This window comes from Pygocentrus nattereri, chromosome 13, assembly GCF_015220715.1.
Source record: "Pygocentrus nattereri isolate fPygNat1 chromosome 13, fPygNat1.pri, whole genome shotgun sequence".
In the NCBI taxonomy this organism is placed as follows: Eukaryota; Metazoa; Chordata; class Actinopteri; order Characiformes; family Serrasalmidae; genus Pygocentrus; species Pygocentrus nattereri.
This window is the reverse complement of record NC_051223.1, coordinates 27121797-27146746: the sequence shown is the minus strand read 5'-3', so window position 1 is coordinate 27146746 and position 24950 is coordinate 27121797. Positions and strand designations below refer to the sequence as shown.

General features: G+C 37.7%; 1 protein-coding gene across 1 annotated transcript in view; it reads left to right on the top strand.

Moving 5' to 3' along the window:
- LOC108430824 (SPARC (osteonectin), cwcv and kazal like domains proteoglycan 2) overlaps positions 1-24950 on the top strand; it is a 46205-nt gene that overhangs the window by 4249 nt on the left and 17006 nt on the right. Inside the window, exons 2-3 of the mRNA XM_017703569.2 lie at positions 15991-15999; positions 16652-16697. Of these exons, the coding sequence (XP_017559058.1) occupies positions 15991-15999; positions 16652-16697 (55 nt within the window). The remainder of the gene's footprint in view (positions 1-15990; positions 16000-16651; positions 16698-24950) is intronic.

Below are 24950 nucleotides of genomic sequence, written 5' to 3'. Positions count from 1 at the left end.
GCCATCTGTATGTCATTGGAAATGTTACACATTTCAGAGCACAGCATTTTTGGCATAAAATGCAGTCACAGTGCATTAACACTGATCTGCAGTAATTGTAGCCAACTGGAAAAAAACCCTTTGACTTTACTGTAATTTACAGCCTTATTTTGCGTAAATCCTCTTGTATATTCAGTCACTCAGTAATACCAAAGCCATTATACAGGCAGAGCCTAGTCTGTTGTTGATAATACTTTTAATTTGATGTTCAAGATAATTTTAGTTTTACTATAGCAAGTTTCTCCTCTTCTTGTGCTGTCTCCTCACTGCAGTCTGAGAAAGTAACCACTTTTATCTTCTGCACAGCTTCGGTCTTTAAAAATGAAAGGGGCAGAATGCTCCCAAATGGCACATAGGTGTAAGGATATTCTGGCTGTTCATTTATTCCGTTTTCACTGCAGTTTTATAAATTTCACAAGAGGGGGTAAAGGGAGGGACTTTAGAAAAGCTGCTGTTGAAACCACAGCATGAGCTCCAGTGTTCAGTGTTACACAGTGGCTCACTAGAGATGGACAATATGGTGATATGCAGGGGCAGAAAAAGGTAAGTGGTTGCCTAGGTCTCCCATAAGTCAAGGGCCCCATGGAAATGTGTCAATGTTAAATAATCTTTTCCAAAATATATAAACATTTTTAAAATAGCTGTTATTTGTGATTGTAATGATTATTTCCAGTAATTTGAATGCAGCCCTATCTTCCCATTGTGGACTATGATGGACTGTTAAATGTTGTTATGGGATGACAAAACCGTGTATTAACAAGACAATTAAAAACTAATCTATATTATGTAGAGAAGGTTCTTTGGTGTGATTTTCTGGGTGTTGAGAGGGAAAAATCAAAAGTAAAAGAAATGCAAAAGTAGAGAGGAAAGCTGAGTAGTTGTCACTGTACTTCCAAAGCCAACTCTGTGGTTTTTGGCCAGAAAAGAGTGCTGATCAGGTTCAGAACACTACGTAATACCAGTGTTAATGTTACAGTGTTGGGACAATTACTCAAAAAAATGAAAAAAAATGAAAATGAAGTTATGTATTACCTTTCTCAAAATATAATGGGATTACATTACTTATTATTTCCTGGAAAAAAATAATCTTACTGCTTATTACTTTATTTATGCCTTATTCTGTACCAAATTCTTTTGCTTGTTTCAAGCATTGTTTCTTAAAATTAACAAAATGATCCTAAATGAATAAAATAAAATGTACTTACTTATTAATTATTAATTACTTATAATTAATAAAATTACTTAAGTCAAAGTAGAAAGTGTCTAGAAGTGTCTAGCAATAACTAACTAATCTAAGTTATAATATTCTTGCAACAGTCTTCAATCTAGTTAGTATAATGACTAGGTTTGAGATGATTTCACTTGCCAAGATATTTTTTGCAGTACAGACAGTTGCGTCACTAATTTTAAAATGTGCATCCAGGAGGGCTTTTTTTTTGTATAGGGCCTCAGAGTCTCTAAATCCTCCCCTGATGATATTTTATTATTACTGTGATAAATTACATCATAAAGCGCATTCATGAGAAAGTTCTGCCTCCTTTAGCTATTGTTACTACGTTCTTCAAACTTTAAGTACAAGCTATCTGGTACCATCTGTAACACTTGTACTAACACTAAAAAGTTCAGTAGTACAAAGAAAAATTTAGAAGCACAAGTAATTTTGAACCATTCATATGAAATAAAAAATAAAGTGCCATTACAATTTGCAGTGCAGGGAATAACTGGATTTTGTAAAGAATTTTTACATCACTCAAACCAGACAAACTGTTTAATCACTGTGTTAAAAGTGGTAGCTTTTTCATGTCTAGGACTGTATATAGTCCTTTTCAATCTGATTTATTAAACTGTCAGCAGCTAATTTAAGAAAGCTAACTAGTAATCTAACTGATTCAACATTTTTCTGTAATGTTCTTTACTGTTAAAATTCTTTTTACAAGAGTTACCCTGATAAGCTTTATCTTTCCATAGAGCCAACTTCTAATAGTTTTACACTGAGTTGTGAGTGCAAAACCTCAAAAATCCTCTGGTTGAGAAGGGCAGTAATGGTAGGGTAGGAATGTTATGCATTCCTCAGTAACGTCTTTCTGCCATTTTTTTGACCAACAGTTCTAGCTAATTTATTGCCACTGCCATTCTCACTGCAGGTTTGCTCTGAGGAGGTCTTTAATCGCCTGATGGAGGAAAGAATGATTGCGCTTGACTGACAGGCAAATTAATCATAATTTTGCAGACAGTGAGGTATACAGAATACAACAACAACCAGTGCATGGTAACTGCACAGTAGCAAATAGCTGATTGGATGTTAGTTAATTATTATTATTATTATTATTTTAATTTTAATTTCTTTTTACCAGTTGTTTAGTTTTTGCTTTTGTTCCTTGTTAAATAGCTTGTTTTGGAATGTAATAGTCATACTTATAGCCTAAGTTAGCCTTTTTGAATGTGGCAAGTTCCAGAAAAACAACCTATCATGATAAATTGTGTACTGTATAAATATCTTTAAATATTGTAAATGTGTCATTGTGCAGTGTTTCTGCACATTAAAATTCTTCACCTCCACATTTCATAATGGGAAAGTCTCCCTTCATCTGTCTTTTATGGTCTTCTTCTACTCTTCATCAGGAGGATAAGAGTGGACAAGAATGCTGATTGGGCTTTATTTGCCCTTTTCTACCTCTAATTTGACTTGAATTGCCCTTCTCCATATTGTGCATTGTATTAGCGCACAAAGGCAGTTCAGTGTCACATAGGCACTGACAGGTTTTCTCAGACTGAGGAATGAAATGAAACGATGGCCCCTGGTGTAACATTGCCCATTCATGTACAAATGTGTCATGTGTTTGGCAGCAAGTAGCTTTGAACCGTCTTTAGTTGAAGCCAGTGCCTTTAATGGCGTGGCTGAGCGCATCATTATCTGTTACGTTAGCATATTTTAGAGAGCATTAATTGATGATACAGCTGATCCAGATTCTATGCTAAGTTCATATGTATCTGCATTCTCAGAGGTTATTGTCATTAAATAGGATTCATTAGAATAAACATTAGATGGAAGTTTTGTGGCTGGCTGATTTGAGGAGAGCTGTCATGAAGCATTTCATTTTTATGAAACAGTACCTCAGGTCCGTAGTAAAGTGGAACTGTTGTGTAAAAATGATAATGTGTCTCATGCCACAATACTCGGGTGTTGGTCAGCTATTTTTTAATTGCTATTCATTAAAGGATGTCCAAGTTAAATATGTTGGTTTAAATATTAATGGCTACACTGTTAGAAATAAAGCATTTGTGCAGGTACAATTTTCATTGGCCAGTGGAAAAATACATATTTTTACATTTTCATAACTTAATGTTTTTAAAACAGAACACTAAAATGAAAGCCTAGAGATGAGAAAGGGTGTGTGGAGTCAGTACAACTTGTATGTGCCGTTCAGGGTACCACCCCAGTGACAAGAGGGTACTGCCCCAGTGACAGTTCAGTACCTTTTTTCTGAGAATGTAGCTGTATGTACAAGCACATGTGCAGTGTGAAATATGCCTTAGGTGACTGCAGAATGTGCTCCCAATGTGTCTGAGATTAGTGTCTGATTTTGCATACCAAATTGCCTATTAACTGTGCATGCTTGTAAGGCACTGTGAGGTAATAATGCCATAAACAAGCTCATGACAAAACAGAAAATGCAAGTTCATTAATAAAGACATGTCAATAAAGTTTTTTTCCACCAAAACTTTCTGCAGTGGTGTTGTTTAACTTCAGCGTAAAACTGGGCAGTTAGGACACAGTAACATGGACTGTGCGTCACAACATGTTTTGCACAGCATGTGTGCGTCTCACACATTCTATACATCTGATTCCAAGATTAGAAGTAATATTATTCTTTTGCGAAAAATTCTTTAAGCTTGTTGAGTTTGAGGCTAGTGGATCTATTTGCTGCCATTGATTTAGGAAGTCTCCCAACAACATGACTTTGAGGCACTGCTGTAGATGTACTGCTCATTTTCAAAGGTGGAGAAAATGCCATGCAAAACTGGCTATAGCTGGTTGCCCAAATGTTAGTATATCAAGTGGAATATTTGATCAGCCCAGTATCATTACCCATTTTCTGCACAATCCTCTCATGGAGGGATGGATTACTGGCTGGGCCATTGGACCTCTGACTGATTGAGGGCTGAGGAGGGCCTTAAAGAGTGTTCAGGTGACCCAAATATTTGATCTTACTTTGTTTGACATGAATGTTGTGCTACAAGCATGCCTGTGATATTTCAGGCAAGATTTGTTACAGAATTGGATCCAGCATTTTCTACTGGATATTAGGTTACACTTGATTTCCCCTGCACTCAAAATAAAAACATCAGTAATAACATATAACTATTTCAACAAAACAGAAGCAATTAAAATAAGATGATGAATGATGAACAAAAATATGATGAAATGTTGTCCTTCAGCTGATCTATATATGTATATATAGATAAAAGTGTATAGAATTTTATGTAAGAGAGAAGATTATTCTACTATAGATAATGTGGTAAAGTGGGTCCCAATTACCCAATTAAAGGGCTTATCAACAAGAGAAAACAGCTGAGACCATGGAGACAAGATTCCTCTGTATCAGCTTACTGTTCAGTGTTGCACACACACATACACGCTAATCTCCTTGATCAGGCTATCACAGCAGTCATACATGGCATCTGGGCAAAATAATGAGCAGCCGCTGCTGGATAGTTTTCAGTTTAATGTGTAATTGGAGAGTAGGTGCAGAGTTTACCGCAGGACACTGGCGAAAGTCATACAGTTGGGAGGACACACTGTGTAATAGGCTGTCATTGTATGATGAGCACAGAGGGATACAAAAAGATTTTGAGTGGAAAAGGCAAGATAGTGAAATTAATTTCCCGTTAATGAGGATGATGATTGTTATCATTGGAGGAGTCTTGAATGCTGTAGCCTGCTCACATTCTTATACACAAACTTTAATTTGGATGAAAGGTCAAAAGAAAATCATTAGTGTTAGCTTTGTTTAGCTTGAAGTCAGGCCTCTCTTGTCTTGTGTTTGCTTATGAGCTGCTCAAATGTCAAACTGCATAATTAGTAAAGCTGCAAATCCTTTGTGGCAGAACACTCTCTACATTATTTATGATAGGGTTACATCATTTTAGAACTTTTCAGGTCTGAAGCTCAAGCTCCAAAGCTGAGCGACATTTCATCATATTTTTGTTCATCTTTCATCATCTTATTTTCATTGCTTCTGTTTTGTTGAAATACATATGAGTTATTACTGATGTTTTTATTCTGAGTGCAGGGGAAATCAAGTGTAAGCTAAAAATGCTGGATCCAATTTTGTAACAAATCTTGCCTGAAATATCACAGGCATGCTTTTAGCACATTAATCTTTGGATGATTGTCACAAATGAATCAATGGATTACCATGCATTTAATGTTATTGCTACACCATGGGGTCTGAGAGTAACGCAGTTTCAGTACACTGTATGTCCTGTACATAATGTAGTATTGACAATAAAAGTGACTTGACTTAATGTAAAACAAAGTAATCTCACATGATAACTGCAGTGGCCACGTGTAGTATAATGCTTCCATAAAAAAATAAAGTAGCTAGCTAAACTTTACACTACGGCTTCTCAATGTTAAGTAGTGAAATTTCTTTGAAATTCATTTTTGAAAATGCTATTTTTGTCAAAGAGTAATAAAAAAACTGAAAAGCTACATTGTAGCAGTGTCAGGATTGGCCCCTCCCAGTCTTCCATGTGCTTTTGTTTACCTTTTGGTCTTGTCTATGTGCTTCCTTGTTTTGATTCTTCCCTGTTCTGCCCCCTTGTTTCCAGACCCTGTCCTTGATTGTTCTCACCTGTGTCTTGTTAACCCTCTTGTTAACCACCTGTGTCTTGTTAGCCTGTTCCAATATTTAAGCCCTGTGTTTTCCCATGTTAGTTTGCTGGTCTTTGTATCGTATTGTTTGATGTTGTATCTTCTGGCCTCCGTTATATTTCCTAGTCTCCGTTATTGTATTTAGTCTGTGTTCTTTTTCGTTATGTCTGTCTCTCCATCTCTCCATGATGGCTCTGTGACCCTGGACTGTTTAGACTTTGATTCTGGATTTGCCCCTAATAAATCTCGCTTCTCTCAGCACATGCGTCCGCCTCATCATCGCTCCCTGGTGTTACAAGCAGCATCTAATACTTTTTATATCGTATTGTAATTTTTTTTTAAATTGAAACCAGCTAAAAACATGCATTTGTAAGATCTTGCTGGTGAGGATTCATTCTGGTTTTCTCTCCTTCAAGAAAGCACACATTTGAATGCTAATAGAACTCAGAGGGCCAATAGTGCCCCTCTTTATCCTACTACATGTGAGTGAGTGTGAGATATAAGTTAATTCATTATAGCCTGACATTTTTCAGTTGTTACTGACTGTTATTTCAGTAAAATGTTCATGTTTATTTTGTATGAATAGTATGCAAAGTATTACAGATAAGCAAGTAGACCAAATGAAACCAAGCCAAACCAAAGAAAACCAAAAATGTAGCCAAAAAAAAAAAATTATTAATAAATAAAAATAAAACAATTTCCAAAGGTAGTGGTAGGCAGTAATCATAATATCATGGTGTTTCAAAAAATATTTATGATACACAGTATATTATGTTACTTTTTTTGACATCTGATAATAGATAACAGAGAAAAATATCCAGGGCTGCCACATTTTAATTAATACTATCAACAGCTATAATACAAACTATATACAAACAGTGCTGCACTAAATCCAAATGGCACTAATAAAGGCTTTTATGACATATTGTGATGTAATTGATCATGATGATGATAAATATTGCCGTGCTCTTTTCATAGGGCCCATGGCCATCTTAAGAAAAGTGTTTAATCTTAAAAGAGTTCATTTTAAATATCATGAAAAACCGAGGATACTTTTTAAATAAGAGTTTCTTGTTTACACCTGGTCATTTTATGTGACTAGAATCAGGATTACATCCTAAAAAGATTTTAGCCACATGTACATATGATAGTCAAATGTGTCTCCAGTTAGTTGACTGAAATCCGATTGCTGATTTATGGAGAATGCTGGGGTACTGTGCTCAGTCAGAGCTGTTAGCGAGGGGACAGCATGTTCTCTGTGTAATGTGTGGCCTATCTGTAATTGGAATCAGCACCTCTGTTGACTTTGTAAGGCAGTGTAGGAGGGAGACAAGCATGTGCTTCATAATAAGATGAAGAAATCGAATTGCTCAATTGACAGACTATTGTGATTGGATTCCAGAAAACTTTTGGCCAACAGTTTTGGAACTCAAATTGAATGTGTCATTCACAGCGTTGATTACATCGTACATCGTGTTCATGTATTAATGAGTGTTGCTGTGGGAGGATTTTGGAGGTGATGTATCAATGCACATGCTCTCCCGCCTCATCATGGTGCTTAATTCTTAATGAATCATCTGCTAACCGCACCTGGCCTTTTTCTGCTTCCCCCTCCACGGTGCCCTGCTTTCTGCTGTGTGCGACTTTACAGTAGCGCAGTGCCAACTGCAGTATATAAATACTTTCACTAGGGACGCAGGGTTGATGAGCTGCTGGCAGCACTGTTTGTCCTGCTGCATATGTGCCTAGGAAATGGCAGGACTCCTGCTAAGTGCTCTTGCCCAGGGCAATGTGGCTGTCCCACCTTGGACTGCCCTCTTCCATGAACTACTGATGCTGCCAGCATTCGCTTTCTGATGTGAGAAAGCTGCTTACAGTATGCTGATGTACCTGTGCTTACAGGGCCGGGCAAGATGCTTTCAGCTGTGTTAAAAGAGAAACTTAATCCTGCTATTACTTTAATTTGCCTTGAAAAACCTCTTCAGGTCTTTTTTTTTAATCATTTCTCACTTGTAGTTCATTGATGCAGAGAAATTCTGATTATGAGCTCTCAGTGGATACCACATTAGTGTTTGCAAGTAAAGGAGGTGATTTGAGTTTGACAAAAAATGACTGCATCTGCACAATCTTGTTTTACAAAGAGAACATCCTTTATATTTTTGCCAGATTTTTTTTAAACAAACAATGAAATTTCAACTTGTCAATACAGAATGTAATTCAAATGCAATTCATTATGGAACAACCTTAGTAATTGATAATGTAATTACATAATTATATGGGCTGGCCCAAATAATTCAAATAAATGAGTGTTTGTTTGTTACATTGGTTTGTTGTATTTCTATTTTTAGTATTCAAAATTTCTGTCTTTTTTAAGGCACAATTGTATAAATTTTGATAGAACCGTTAAAAATAAAATCAGACAAAAAATGATCAGACAATAACAAAAAGCTCAGTGCAGAATATGTGAAACAGGGTGGAATGACGAATCATTCAAGTTTGATGAATCATTAATATTTAAGTATAGAAATTTTTAGCACTGCTATGTGTCCAATAAACACTGCCTCTGATACAGCTCTGTCATATAACTTCTTCCTTTCTACCTTTCTTTTTGAATGAAAGCTTTATAGTGGGTTTAAAACTTGGCAGCACAGTCAGCAGATCTGTTTATTTTAACAAAATCATAATCAAGTTTTTAACACTGTGTATATCAGAGAAGAGTTTCTTCCTCACAGTGTTTGTACAATGCAGGAGCTGTTCTGCAACTATCACATCAATTAGATCATCACATTTAAATATTGTTAAAGAAGTGGGGGTGAATAGTCTGACTGCATCTCTTTGGAATTTATGCTTCTCATGTACACAAATAAAAAAATAGGCTAGGATTTTTGAGTAAGTTGCAAGTCTAGCATAACCGGTGTGAACTAAAATGCTGTTTATGAAATGGAAGTCTATCTGCTACATCAGACAGATGACCAAAATGCTTTTAGGGGAGTTTGAGAACCAGTATTTGAGTATTAATAATTATGATTATCAAAATGACAATAATGACTCTAAAATTTTGAAGTTTTTACATCTCTCTGTCATCTCTTTTTTACTCTGGCTTAGGAAGAGCAAACATCCCCTTATAATGCCTTTCAGTTTTTCTGCACCATTTCATTGTTACTGTATCGTTTGACAATTCAATGTCAGACCTCCAGTAAAGAAGCATATTGTTTATTTTTGATCATCTGTTTCAAATCCAGGTGTATGCATGTGTGGGAGGAATAGAGAGAGAGAGAGAGAGAGAGAGGGAGAGAGAGAGCTTGTTCTTATGGAACAGAGAGCCAGTAATGGGTATGCTGAGCAGTTCTATTGAAATGACCTTACTCAGCCATGTCCCATGCTGGGTCCGACCGGACTGAGCCGCTGATGGCTTTTTCTCCCTCAGCTCAGAACAGAGCATTACAATCTCATTTGGGGCTCATGTGGGCCTTTCAGGAGAGATACAGTAGTACAAATTGAATACCCGCAGTTTTATAAGGAATGAAAAAAAAAATGTAATAGCAGGACAAAATGATTTGTATTGTGCACACTCATACTCACATCCATTCCAGTATAAAATAAAATTCAATCAGCTGGTAAATTCAGCTGATTTTTACACATATATACTAGCTCTGATATTTCCCTCCTGATCTAATCTTCTATCACCCTTTACTTGTTTTCTAGGTTCAAAGGGCACGTTTTCCTTCGTGTCAGTATTGAATGATTCAGACATTTTGTGAAGCCAGTCAGTAAGGGAATGCATAATTCCAGTGACGGCAGTAGTGTTATCTTCTTGTTCTTAGATTTGCTCAAGTGAGGTTTCATGTATCGTTGTCACACACTCTGTGTGTATGGATCAAGTCTTTATAGAGGTTGTAAAACAATTTCACAGGTTGTTCAAAAGTCATGACAGTCAGAATTCGTTACACTGGTTCCCTCGAGTCACCACCCCATTTTTCTTGCAGCCTTTGATTTTAAAAGCTTTTATTTTCTCATACTTGTTGATTCCTACAGTGTTATGGCACACTGGGCCACCTGTGATGTAGTGCTGAGTGGAGTGCTCAGATCCAAGGATTCAGAGCGTTTTCATTTCAGATCCTCTCATATGTCAGATTGGGTTTTAGATAGGAGGGAATAATTAAATCCCTCCTTTCATGATGCCAACAGAGATATAACCTCAAAATGACAAATGTGGGCACTCTGCTGAGTCTCCAGGTATTGTGTTTTGAAAAGTCATAAATAGTCGGTACTCTGCAGTTGTGTTGGCTTTGAATATCAAACCTGAGTAAATTTAGAATTTATGCCGTTTCTAATCCTGTTTCCCCAGGATCAGCAGCTTTTTTTCTTCTCAGGTTGTTTTATTATACAAAAAGGGGGGAAGGAAAGAGAGAGAGAGAGAGAGAGAGAGAGAGAGAGACTCATAGTTCTTTGCCCTGAGGAGTACATTTGTTCCTTGCCTTTGAAAGAAAAATGATTCAGAAAAAAATCTTTGTTCTCATCTCAGTGAATAGTCCTTTTCATGAGACCAGATGATCTCATCTTAAAGGTTAGTCTTTCCATGAGGCATGGTGCTGACTTTGCTGTTCTTTGAGAGGCAGACGGGAGGAGAGGAGTCCAGCAACTCGCTCCTTTCTTCATTTCTTCAACCTCAGGGCACTTGATGCATTTGCATTTAAACATCTTAGCTGACTGCTTTTGCCCAAGGTGATTGCCAGATGTAGAGATAGTCCCACCTGAAGCAACTTTAAGTCGTAAGTAACCTTTTTCAAGGGTACTATGGCAGTATTCATCAGTTGGGTTCTGAGCCATCAGCGTCTTGAGTCATCTTGAGCCAAGCTCTCTCACCCCTCAGCTACCATCACAGCCCCCTACATCACACTTCACCTGTCACCTGCAGATGGTGCATGCAAAAAACTAAAAAACTTTAGAATTGCTGTTCATATCATTAAACATATCAACATCAAATAGGGGAATAAAAATGCATCCACACATTGTGGTGGACCAATCTAATTCAAATGATTCAACTGATTTTTTCTATTATGTTTTATTACCATAATATTCAATAGAATGTCCACTATTTAAAAAAAATCTTGATGAATAGTTTTATTGTCGATATTCCACTACTGTATTCGTCCAGTTATGTTTGTGACTCTAAAAATGACTCTGAATCATTCCAAAATAATAGAATCATGTACTGAATCATTTCCTAAAGAGTCATAATAAAATCAAATCATTGTTATTATGTCAGAGGTTTACACCCTAATGTCAGACCAATATATTGTTAAAATGGTGGCTTTGTGGTCTGCTGTATTTCATGGCTAATTGTATTCCCTGCAAATTTCATGACATCTTTATTAGCTTTTGTGGAGACAGAACAATTCTGTGAATTATTGTACACATTGTACATTATACACTGTCCTCCTATTCTACATGCTGAATTGCAAAACCTGGATGTCTTTTTTTCATGGAACATTAAGTAGACTGGAGATGCAAAACCCCTGATTGCTAAAGCCTCTCATTTCTGGTCCAATTACTTTCTGTGACATAACTACACAGCAGATCGGTATCAACATATAATGAACAAAGCTGGAATTAGGCAATCATTCTCAAGTGCGCTAAATGTGTTTAGAGGGTCTCTCTGGATTTGTTTGGTATTGCTGTAACTACTATGAATTATTCAGTGTCTACTATGAAATTAAAATTCAAGGAATGTTATGAGGAGAGTGAGAAACTGAACTGCAGAATGAACCCATGTAAACTCTCTGCTTAAATTGAAAACTTAGACTCAATTTTAACATGAGGCATCCATTTAAACCCACTCCTTAAAAGAGAAGTTAGCAGACAGAGCTCTCTCGCAGTGTGGAGTCAGGGCTGGGTGCAGAGTGAAATGGCAGCTTTCGCAGTGTGAGTATGTGGGTCTGGACTGACTGATATGTAGTTCTTGTCTTCAAGGTGCTGTTAATGCATTTGTAAGTGGATGAAACAGCAGTGGTCCTCTACCATTACTCTCTCATTTAGAAAGCTGTAGGACAGAGAGACTGACTGTGCTGCCCCTGCCAGACCGCCAAAATGTCAAAGTGACTGTGGAGAAGAAAAGCTAATGAACTGTATTTTTAAAATCTTCACTTTTTGTTTGTTTGTTTCTTTCTTTCTTGTAAAGCTGAAAAAAATAGCTCCAACTATATTATACATGTTGTGATCAGGCAAATGTAGAAACATTTTAGTGCTCTTCTTTTTTACAGCATGAAACATGACACATTACATAGATTATAGTACATACATTAACAGAACAAGTCAGGCACATACACATATTTATGAATTAGTTTCATTACAAAATGGATGGCTACATTATGAATTGAACTGTTTGAATGTTTCTAGGCTCATTTATCAACATTATAATATTTCCCAAAGGGGCCTTGCTTCCATTTATATATAGTTAATGAACTGGGACCAAACCTGATAAAATTCTGATAATCATTACATCTTGGAGCCACAGTTTGAAAAGAGACTGAATCTGTCATTCATTTTGGTAAATGTGGGTTTGACCTGACTCTTCCAGTGCCAGAGGATAATCTTGTGGCAGGCAAACCATATATTTCCGTGTACTCTCTGCAATGTCTGAGTTCAGATCTTTTTCCCAGATAAGCCTTAGATTCCCGCATTTACCGTACTGATTGTTTGCCATGATATTACAGAGCCTTGCAGCTGAATGTTCACACATGGGCAAATTAAGAAAGCATGTCAGTTCATTCTCATTTTTGCTTAGCGTAACTCCAAGACTCTGCACAGCTTTTCATCTGTAAATATTTCCAAAAGTTTCACATCTGTTAAATTAAAATGATGTTTTTCAAGTTTTTGAAAGGACTGAAATATATCTTCTCTATATGTATCACTGATTTTCTTAGTATTTCAATTGTTTTTTTTTCTTAATTCTAATTTATTATTCCAAACAGAGGAAGGCTTATTTTTATATTGGGGAATGTACAATATTTTATGCAGTTCAGTCGATTCCCCAATTTACTTCTCTTAAAAAAAAAACATATATATATATATATATATATATATTCATGGTATTTTGGAGGGACAGGGCATTGCTAACAGTTCACACTGAAGATAACAAACCAAAACAGGCTTTTGCAGATCACTGCAGAAAAAGGCACTGGGGAAAAATGTGCACAGTCTCCTGCAGGATAGAGAGCCACCTTTGATCCTAAACAATGACAGTTTCTCTTGCCAAGCAATTTGTTGAGTGGTGCATTTTGTTGGTTGGCTTTCATTACAGGAAACTGTTGGATCATCATTTTGTCAGTCATGTCTCATTTAGCCAATCACAGTGAGGAAAAATTACATAGTGAAACTGACAGTTACCAGCAACGTGATTTTGTACGATACCATGAGCTTTACTTTGTACTTTTTGTACTGTCTGTACAGTTACAAAATATGTTCCATGTGTTAATCATTATACCATTTTCAGCCTTATACTCAGTATTTCTTTGTGCTGTTTGCACTTTTTATTCTGCATTTTTCTTTGTTTGGTCTTGATGTCAATGATTAGGGTCTCCAGGACGCATCTCTCAGAAAGGCCTCTGCTTTAAATGACACTTGACTGCCAATGCCTTGTGAATGGTCTTTTCAAATTCAAACCAGTTTCCCTATCCCTTCCTGCATGTGACCAGACTACAAAATTTAAATTAAGGTTTTGTTCCACAGTCAAAGGTACAAATAATTGCAAATGGAAAATTCATAGTCTCTATGTGTGGCTTGATAGATTGCCTTGATTGCTGAAATCTTACTGTCTGAAACATGCAGACTATTGTGTTATTTGAATGCATGTGCTGGACCAGCGTATCTTACACATGCAAATGTGAACCAGGCTGAATTTTCTCAGTGTCTCCCAGTAGGTCATGCTCCACTTACACTAAGCAGGGACACAAGAGACACCAACATGAATAGAAGCAGAAATGGTTCCATTGTCAGGGCACAGCTTTGAGCATCCACAGCTCACGCAGAGTCATGCATTTTATAAATGTTTTCTTGTCTTGTTTATTAATGCTGTTATTTAGTGGATCAAAGCTTGAAGCACCTTCCTTAGAGTAGCCTATCTGATGAGATTAGAATAAACTGTCAGCAATGGCCTTATCAGGGCTGTATACATACTCATATATGGTTTGTAGGTTATGTGTCCTTCAAGATAAGTGAATGTGTGTGATTGTGAGAGCGTGAAGTAAAGTTCCTGCCATGCAGCCAATTTTATGCATGTGTATGTCCATGTGCCCTTGCAGAATGCATACATGTGTGATAAGATGTGATAAAAATGATTTCATCTCAAGGACAAAGCACACTGTGAATGATGCTATCGCTGGTCCTTGGTAAAGTGTTTCAGTCAGGCTGGTGTCCAACCTCTGGCATACTAGAATTAGCATTAGCATTAACGCAGGCCCTGGAGAGCCAGAGCAGCATCTGGACAGTCATGCTCCATTAACTGGAGCATCCTGCGATACAGTGGCTAAGCTAGTGCTGCTCTGGCACGCCTGCCGGGGTGATGTTCACTGCTATGAATCCTGAGACCCTCGGGACCTCCTGCCATGAAGAACAGCTCCTCCAACCCCCCACTACTTCTCCGGTCACAATGGGCTTGTCTGGGCTTGGTGTTAGTGCAAACAGGACCATATAGCAGAAGTGCACTTAACATTTCCTATTGAATCTTGAAAAGTGTCTCATGCCTTTGGTTCTGTGTTTGTACACTGAGATTGTCTCCTTTCAAAATTAGATTTGTATTGTCTCTCTTCCTCTGTGTGCTTGACCTTCTCCTTTACACCTCCTCACTTATTTCACTGAAGAATCACCTGTAACTAAAGTTTCATTATTGTGCAAAATATACCCCGCTTCTTAAAAGTTGATTTTTGAGCACACAGGGTTTTGTCATAGTGTGCTGGCTGACTTGAAATCAAGTAAGGACGTCCATTGCTCTCATCAAAGCTGCATTGCACCTCGTACTTCACGTCTCCGCCAAGCATAAGGGGATGTATGCTGACTGAATGCTTTTTTTACACATTAGGTGCTAAAATGAGCAAGTGGAGCTGTGTTTGCTTTGGCAACGCATTATAAATTAGAGAATGCGTGAGAGGCGCTAAGCATTTAGTGTTTATTAAGCAAGGATGAGCATTGAGAGGGAACGTATGTTTTGGCCTTACTCAATGCTAAAAAAAAAAGCCATAATTTTCTTTGTGTTCTAATATTTTTAACACAAATTTGCTCTCCATGTACAGGGGTCAGAATATAAAATATTCTTAATGAGATTATTATAATGCACTGTAAAAAATTTGCTCAACTTAAAATTATAAGTGAACTTATAACAGAGCTTTACTGAACTCAGCTTGAGAACACATAACTCAAACTTATTGGCCTAGTCAAAAGTTCCTTTAATAATAGAACTTGTTTGTAGCTCATTTTCCCCATTAGCTGGGCATCCCCCCAGGCATTTTCTCCTCTTGTGCTCCCAGTTATGGATGACTGTGGCATCACAGGGGTCCCAACTCATAATCTCCTGATGTTGGGTCAATGCTTTAACATTTACCATAAACAACAAAGCACCAGACTGAGAAAACCAAGACAAACTCAGACTGAGCTTTTAAGATTCAAAGTAGATGTACCAAGATAAGTAAGACTATAAACTTAAGAAATTTGAATAAAAATAAAATATGAAATATATTGGTTGCTATTTAGCTTCACACAAGAGCCTTTTATCACAATGATAGGAAAGCAGAGAGCGCATGCTGCGGGAATCCAGCCAGCTCTCATCAACTGTATGCTTATCGCGATTAGCTCTAATAATCTTTCTTTATGTGTCGTCCTTGGAATGCACAGACATGCTCATCTATCTTCCTCAAGCACAAAGTATGTGATAAAAGCACAATTAAAGCACAGTCTTTTACATGTGCATTGCATAGAAAATACTCCTGAGTCTTTGATTAGTCTTTTCACTTGTCTCCCTCTCTTCTTTTTCCCTTTTTCTTACCCTCCTGTTCCTGCTCTCCATCTCACCACTGAAGGAAGTGGAGGTAGGTGACTATTTCTTATTTTGTTCTTTTTTAATTGTGTCTTTTTGTGTTTTTTTGGTGGGAGGGAAATAACTCCACATAAAGCAGGCTAGCTATAGACCTAGAAAAGAGGTGTCCAGTCTTATCCACAAAGGGCCAGTGTGGCTGCAGGCTTTCTTCCTAGAAAGGAGGAGCACACCTGACCAGTTCTTTGAGACTGACCAGCAATTAAGCAAGTATAATCAGGTGTGCTATAGCTTGTTTGTGAAAACCTGCAGCCACATTGGCTCTTTGCAGATAAAATTGGACACCTGGCCAAAAGAAATGTGGCTGTTGACTGAATTAGGCTGATGCTATCAAATAATGCACATTGTTTCTGAGTAAAGCAGATGTGCAGCACACTGACATATATATCTTTTATATGTCATATTCATCTTATCTTTTAGTCACTGAGGGTGTTGTGCAGATTGAGCGAGTTTGCACTGGTTTCCGTCAAGTTGTGATCTTTGTTCCCATGGTGAAAGATATATAATAATAATGATTTTATGTTCATAATATAATAATGAATTTTAAAGAATCATTAATTATGCGTGCATCAATTGGACCTGGCTGTGATGTATTTAACTGTACACAAACAATCCTTGTCATACACAGTATGTGTTTTTTTCCATAGGATGACTATGTCCGAACTGTGGAAGATCCCCAGGGTTCTGAGGAAAGTGAGTACATCAGAACCATATGATGTATTCCACTGCTTTCACCATATCTCAGCTTCATAGGAGCAGGGCAGTGCTTCACAGGTTTTGTTAATACCAGTTTATGTCAAAGCACTCTTTCCTGAATTGTGTAGTTCTTACCACTCACATTTTCTGGGCTCTTCAAATCATCTGACAATGATATGAGATAAGTCAGTCATCATGATTCCAACCTTGAAGTTAACAGAATTATTTATCTCTTGCTTTTCAAAGTGTTCTTTTGTAAGTTGCTAATAGTCACTCTGCTCTAATGCACTCTATGTCTTTCTGTGTAAGCAAATACAGTGCAACTTCACACACTGTGTTGAAGTAACTATTTTAATGTTGGCAGTGGACGTAGGAGTTGTGTTCCACCCTTTAAGGATGAAGTAAAGACGTGGCTGTTTCTGCTGTTTTATCTGCTCTTTGTTAATCATGTGATGTCCCAATCATGTGATGTCCCTTGGATGCACATCCAACATAAAACTGAACCTTACTTTCTTGAAGACTATTAAAACCTGATAATGGTTTAGTGAATCACAGATACTGCGGGGTAAACTACAACACAATCTGCATGTGCAGAGCCCATTCTGCTTATTTCTCCTCACTTGTATTTAGTTCTCCTTCAGTGGTGTAGCAGACTGGGAATCTTGGACTGAGGGCTTGAAACCGGAATATTAAAGCCAGGCCTAGGTAGTTCTCAGATAGGTCAGATAAATAATTTTAAGCCATGCTTTATTATGTTTCTATCTTGTTTGTTTGCTAAATCTTAGCACTCAATTCTGGATTTAAAATGTGTTTGCTTCGAAGTTCAGGTTTTAGGTGAGTGAGTAAAACTGGCTAATCTACATAATAGAGGAGCCTAGAATACCAGAATGTATTGCAGTGCTCTGTTTTAGCACTGTAGGCATGGAGAAAAAAACTGTAAATACTTAGTCTTGCTATTACTCATTTGACTAGTATTAACCAAATATTGCTCATGAAATCATAAACATGATTATAAGCGCACATGCTTGCACAGTCATCAATAGAAGAGTCATTGTTCGCATTGTGTTCTGACATATTTTCCACCCTATTAGGATGTTTGCCTGGGAGCTTAAATGCTTGTAATCTAGAGTGGTACCATAAGGAGCATAAACTGAGGTAATGCTAACTAGATCCTGTAGATAATTAGTATATAATCTGCATTCTGTGGTCACCAACGCACTCACTTTCTCAGAGCACATGTAGGCTTCTCCTTTTGGCTTTTAACCCTTGTCTCTGTCAGTTCTCAGATCAGTGAGAATAACTGATGCGTCTGTGAGACAAGAGCATCCTCATCTCAGCTGTACAGCATTAATCAACACCCCAAAGGATCTGCTTCTGCAGTGCATGTGTCACCTCCCTCTCCAGCTGAGTTAAAAGACAGAGAGAAATCAGAGAGTAATCAGTCAGAGCTGGATGACCTGTTAAACTTGCATATTACAAAATGTCCTTTAAGGACAGCTCACCATTATATGGAAAGGATGTAGGCTTTAGTTCTTTGATAAAAGACAAAATACTGTTTAAATCTAAGGCACATGGAGAAGGCATAGCTTTGTCTGCAGGTGGTTGCAGAAATACGTCATTGCTGAGGTAAAATCACAAAGCCATGTTTCTTCAAACTGTTAAAACATAAATGACAAACAGTATTTTTAAAATCATTCATCATTTCTGATGTTTGGTTTATCCTCTGGTATGCAATTCCAGCATTAGTCATGTCCACCTTGTGTAACTGTCTTAGTCAAAATCTTAAATCTTAAAAGCTTTGTCACAGGAAATCAGCATGTAATGTAGTCCAATTCTCTTTAAAATGGCCCTAATGATTTAGTGAGGGACCACCAATTATGCACTATAATCCAAAATCCCATTACATGTGGCACTAATTATAGCTAGGCTTAATATTTTTTCTGTCTGATAATAGCTAAATTTCAGTGTTTTTTTCCTTTAAGAATAGAAGAAATTGGATTTATTTCGGTCTGTAGCTTTTTGCAGGCTGAGCTTTGCATAATTTGTTGCGATAGCAGACTGATCGCTTAAGGTCAAAGTGAGAAGTTCAGTGTGGATTGAATCATAAAGCTATCATAATTCATCCTTCCAACTTTGAATGTGCTGTATCTATCTATCTATCTATCTATCTATCTATCTATCTATCTATCTATCTATCTATCTATCTATCTATCTATCTATCTATCTATCTATAGTACTGTGCATAAGTCAGAGACCACCCTTTCATTTGTTCAATTTACAGTCAGAACAGCCATGAAGTATAAGTTATTCATTTTTCAGCCTCAGGAAAAAAGCAAAAAACATAAATTTAACATAAATAGAAACCTCAATGACTAAAAATAAGAATTTTCAGTATTTCGTGTGTCTACCCTTTGCCTTTATTACAGCTTTTATATGTTTCAAGAGACCTGCTTTCAGCGTTTCAAAGAAATATGCAGGGATATTCTTCCACATCTTTAACTGCCACGTTTAAGGTCACTGATCTCTTCAGTGTGATTCATTCAACTACAGTTGTTTGTCTTTGGTGATTCCAGTAGGCAGAGTTCTCTTGGCAGATTTGTGCGTCAGACTGCCCTGATTAATCACTTACAGAGAACTGCTCCAGAGTCTGGTGGCACCGTACTTTTAACCACCCTAGCCAACACTTAGCATTGTATATAGTGATCCTTGGTTTGTGTGCAGGTGCTCAGCCATGGATACCCATTTTGTGAACAGTTCTTGTGCTGATGTTGCTTCCAAGGCTGTTTGGAGTTTTGAAGTGAGTGATGCAACAGAGGATGGGCAATTTTTACGTGTGCATATCTCTGGCTCTGCTGAGAGTTTGTGAGAGCTGTTGTTGCTCATAGAAGTTTTTGTTTCTCAGTAATAACACTTACAGCTGGCTGAGGCAGATCTAGCAGAGCAGAAATTTCACAAAATGACTTATGGCATCCCATGACAGTGTTACATATAATGTCACTGACCTCTTTATTTTGATCCATTCTACCGCTGATGTTTGTCTGTTTGTCATACTTTTTTCCATACAGTATTTGTAATCTCCTCAGAAATGTCTCCTAACAGAAGCTTTTGAAATAGAGCAGTTCAGTGTGGATTGAATCATAAGTCATTATAAGTGATCATTCCCTGCTTGAATGTGCTGTATCTGTATCTATCATACTGTGCATGAGTGAGAAAGCATGCTTCACTTTATACACCTCTTAGCAATTAGTATTGCCAAAACACCTAAGTTTAATAATTAGGAGATGTTCTCACATACTTATGGCCATATAATATACATAATCACTTCAGAAATATCTCTTTTCACCATTTTACATATACATGATAAAGGAATTTGCAAATTAGCTAAGATGTGTTTGGTTTGTCTGTCTGTCTATCTAGTTAGAAAGGAATATTCGATAAAGAGTACTGATTCTCAGTACAGATTACTCTGTCTGTCTGTCTCTCTATTCACCTATCCATCCATTCATCTATCTGTATGTGTCTGTCTGTCTGTCTATCTAGTTAAAGAATGTGCTAATTCTTCGCTTACTCTGTCTGTCTGTTTCCCTTCCTGTCTATTTTTCTGTCTTTTAATCCATTCATCTATCTGTACGTGTATCTATCCAGTTAAAGAGCGCCGTTGGGTAAAGAGTGCTGATTCTTCATTGTAACTGACCCCCAGCAGTTAATTTGAGTCCCTTTGATTTCAGTGTCATGTAACCACTGTGTTTAAAATCTGTGTCTCTAGTGTGTTTGTAGTCCATGTTTTTCTGACATTTGTACCCTTGGATCTGAAGTTCTAATTGGCTCTTGCAGCCATACTGGTCCTTTGAGGACCAGAGAGCAGCAGGATGAAAGCAGCAGAGAGAGGAGATAAACCAGCTAAAACAACAAAAACAAGCAGATTAGGATGAACGGCTAAGCTAATTCCCTGTTCTGAAGTAGAGCAGCTTTGGCTCTTTTAAATGGTTGTTGTGAGACGATAGAGGAGTGGAGCGTTTGGAGAGAGACTTCCATTAATGAATGAGCATGTCACTATGCTGCAGAAATTCCATCATGCACTCACGTTTCTATGGAAACATCTTCAGAATAGCTTCAAGCTGTGAGAAAAAAAGGAAAAAAAAAAACAGTGGGAAATATGTGACCAATTTCCCCTCATTTGGTCAGTAATACACTCACACAGCCTGCAGCCAGAGATGCAGAGATACCACAGCCACTATTCATCTCACTGAGCATTACACCTATTTATCTTTGCTCTGTCTCACGATTACCATAAAGATGGAGATTGCATGGGAAGGGATATCCTTTCATCTTCACATGTGTTTGAGCCTGAGGCATCTGGATGTGGCATTGGATTATGAGTGAGTCTTATGGTGAGCCTGTTAAAAGGAGAATGAAGTATTGGGGCAGAACATGAGAAATAAGACTTCACCACCAGTCCCTGCTGTGTTGGTGCAGCCTGATCTATCACAGACCATAGTGGTAGAAATATCACAGAAAGAAAGACAAACTCTTCATTGTAGAAGTCCTTTGGTGATACAGAACCATTCTCTCAAAAATATAGCCTAGGGAAATGTATGCTCGTCTTTGTGTGCCTCTCTTGTCCACTACAGTCAACAAGCTTTTGCACACATATGTCCTGTTCCTGAGAGAAATGGACAATATTGCAACCCCCACTCCCTACATGCACTGATCCAAGTCTGTGGAGCCGGATCAGAAACAGAATCTGAAATTTTGTGTTCTCTTTTCAAAGCCTTGAGTTGAGTTTCTGCATTAAGAAAGAGATAACAGCTGTGTCTTCACGGGAATATCAATTTGATTAATATTTTTGTTGTGCACTCATGGCATTGTTATACTAGAAGCTCTGCAGTTTCAAAGCTAACTTCAAAGTCTACATAAATACAGAAATCGGAGCGCATTTTATTGCTTAACATGATTTATTTTGGGTTGAAAGAGAATAAGAAATAATTGTGGACAGGACTTGCTTTTGTCCTCTAGGATTTGATTGAATTGTGAAACACGAGCATTCCAAAGCAATCATGTCAGAGTCAGATCCGGAAGCAAGTCTGTGGTCAATTGCCTTCAGCAGTCGCATAGGAGGGAGGTGGAAGAAGGGGGCAATTCAGAAGGAGGAGGAGGGAAAACATGCTGTGAAATTATTAGCTAACATTATTTTTCACTGTAGTGGTCAGTAATGTAATTGAATATCAGAAGGTGTTTAGAGGTGGGCAATGTCACTACAGTTCAATCAAATATTATAGAGACACAAGAGTTTTGTCTTTTAATTGACATGATATATCATGATAAGATAACCAAGGACATTAACTAACCTTTTAAAGGCTTTTAAAAAGGTGCCAGTTGGTCTCATTGACTTCTATTCTATTGCTTCTATTCCATCTTTCCATATTACAAAGAAATCTGATGATGCTGGAGCCTATCCCAGCGGTCATCAGGCAGAAGGCAGGATACACCCTGGACAGGTCGCCAGTCCATCGCAGGGCAGACAGACAGACACAGACAGCCTCACACACACACTCACACCCAGGGGCAATTTAGCCCTTCATCAAATTAATGTTTATCAAATGGATTTATGTAGTTTGAAATGTAAGGCTGAATGACAAGCATCTGACACATTTGAGATTAGACACATTAGTGGCACCATTATTTAACCCTTTCACAGTACATCCAATAGTAAAGGATAGCTTGTGCATCTTTTATATGAAGAAATAAAACAGTGGCGCATAGAAACCTCTGATTCTCCTGGTGATCTATTTTACTGTGGCCGTTGTGGACATATAGGAGCTGTAACTCCTCTAGCAGCAGATTAAAATGAGTTAAAGGGGCCATTGTTCAAGTCTTTGAATATTTTGCGAGTGAGACACTTGGTTGAAACAGCTGAAACAGCCGAAGGCCTTTCCCTTTCTGTCAGATATATCTAATTCATCTGCTTTTGATTAGCATCCTTGCTAATTATAGTCCTGCAACAACAATCTTCCAAAGATATACAGAGTTCTCTGCAGTCCTCAGAACCCCATTTTCTAGCTTTAGTACTGTAGCTGTAGTACTGTTGTACATCATTATTTGCAGAAAGCAGACACTAGAGGATGAATAGGACTACATTTTCATGACTTGATGACAAGGGTTTGCACTCAATCCAATGGAAGTCAACTTTAGTCATATCACCTCTTTGTAAAATGTCTCCTGATGTTCTCATATGCTAAAGAATAGGATGAGCAGTAGTTGTTAGTGGCCAAGAAGTTAGCCCCTGTACAGTATGATGGATTTATCTCACAGTGACCAGACAACCCTACTGTTACTGCAAGGTACAAGGGAGAGATTACCCTCTTGGGAAAATATTGTTTTCCTAGGCATAAACTCTGACATATTCACAGGACCGTTACAATTCCTTTAAAATACATGCTTCCTGAGAGGTTTGTGGTTTGAACATGTAGTAGTTTGGAGAACCTTTAATTGGTATAGAATCTTTACGTTATGTGAAGGTGCTTAAAATTTCTAAAACATTCTTCCACTGAAAGGTTCTTTAGGGAATCAAAAGTATTTAATCTGTGGCATTATTTCAAACAATCCTCTTTGGCTGCTTTAATTTTCAGAGTGTAGTTTCAAATGAAACTGTATATGTACTATATATGTATAATTATATGTGAAACTATACATACTATATATGTACTTTCAAATGAAACTGTGATATCTGTATTTGGTGTGAAAACAGTTGGTTATACATTGCATGTCTGGGGACTCACTCAGCCACTAATTATGTCCAGTCATGATTTTTAAACAGTGATTCTGCAGCTGTCTGTCTCACAAAATAGTGTCCTCTGAGCTTTTTACAGCGATATAGAAAACCACACAGAGTGCATGGTATAGCACTGTTTTACTGTTAGTGCTATATGCACTAGCAAATGCACTGTGACATTGTGATATTGCAATGTAAAAATGTGACACTGTGAAGATGTGATGGAGAACGGAGATCATGGAGAATGGATTCGCCATCTGCATTGTTTGAACGCCAAAGTTTGCAACCAACCAACACCAGTCAAAAACCCACTGCAGCACATTTTGTCATGCACCACACTCCTCCCAGCTCTAGTCTTGTTTGTACGTTGTGCTGCACGTCCCTACGCTGCTTAACAAATTCTGACATTTAGCCATTGATCTAGAGGCTAATAAATACATCTGTGGTGCCAGTCATTAAGATGGTAGTCAAAAGTTTTTGTTTGTTAAAGAAATAAATCAGTTAATGGATTTCAAACAGTCTACCCCCCCAAGTATCCACCCCATCCACTCCAGTCTTGTAAACTCTACTTTCACCTTCAGGGTCCATCATTCTGAAGGGCATGTGGCACAGCAGTAAGCGACGAGTACATTTTTAACAGATGCAGTGATGGTTCCATTTTACATTTTGCCACAGTGTCCCTTAATGGACTTTACTGTGATACCCAGTGTGACCACTGTTCCTTAAAGCTAGTAGTTTATACAAATTTGCAATATAGCCTTGTGGAGTTGCGGTTGTAGCAAATGACCAAATACAAATACAGAGCAGATTATAACTGTCCCTTGGTGAATGCAGAATGAAAATGCATATGTAACCAAGATAGGCTATTCAGTCTTTATTTCAGACTTCATTCAGTAGTGTCTTTGTACATCAGTCATGTCCATTTGAAATGTTCTGGATTTCAGTTGTTGCATTTAGATTCTTGACTACAGTCTGCATTTGCATTTAGAAATTGCTTTTTTTTTCCTCCAGTTGAACGAGATTGGAAGCAGTAACTCCCTGGGCACCAGTTAGAAGCTTTAACCATTTGAGCTAGCTGTCAGAGTGAATAATAAGTGCTGTGTGCGCTGGTCTATGGAGTCACATGCTCCAGCAGTGCGATTTGGATGAGGACTATTAAACCCGCAGAGTGACAGCAATGAGAGAGTGATATGGGAATTGACATGCAGATAAAAAGCCCAAAACAAAACAACCCACCAGTGATTTATCACAGATGCCATCAGCGTTAGACTACCAGATGAACGTGGTTGCTGCATTTTATCGAATTCAAGCCTAAACATCAACTTTTATCTCCTTTCACCCAGTGAGCTTTTGAGATATTTCTGTGAAGGAGATTGTGTGAGTGGTTGGTGAAAGCGGAGTGAAAGTGGGCGCCTTTCTGCTGAGGAGAACACTATGTCTCAGTGAAAGAGATTGTTTTTGTTTTGATGAGGAAGGGC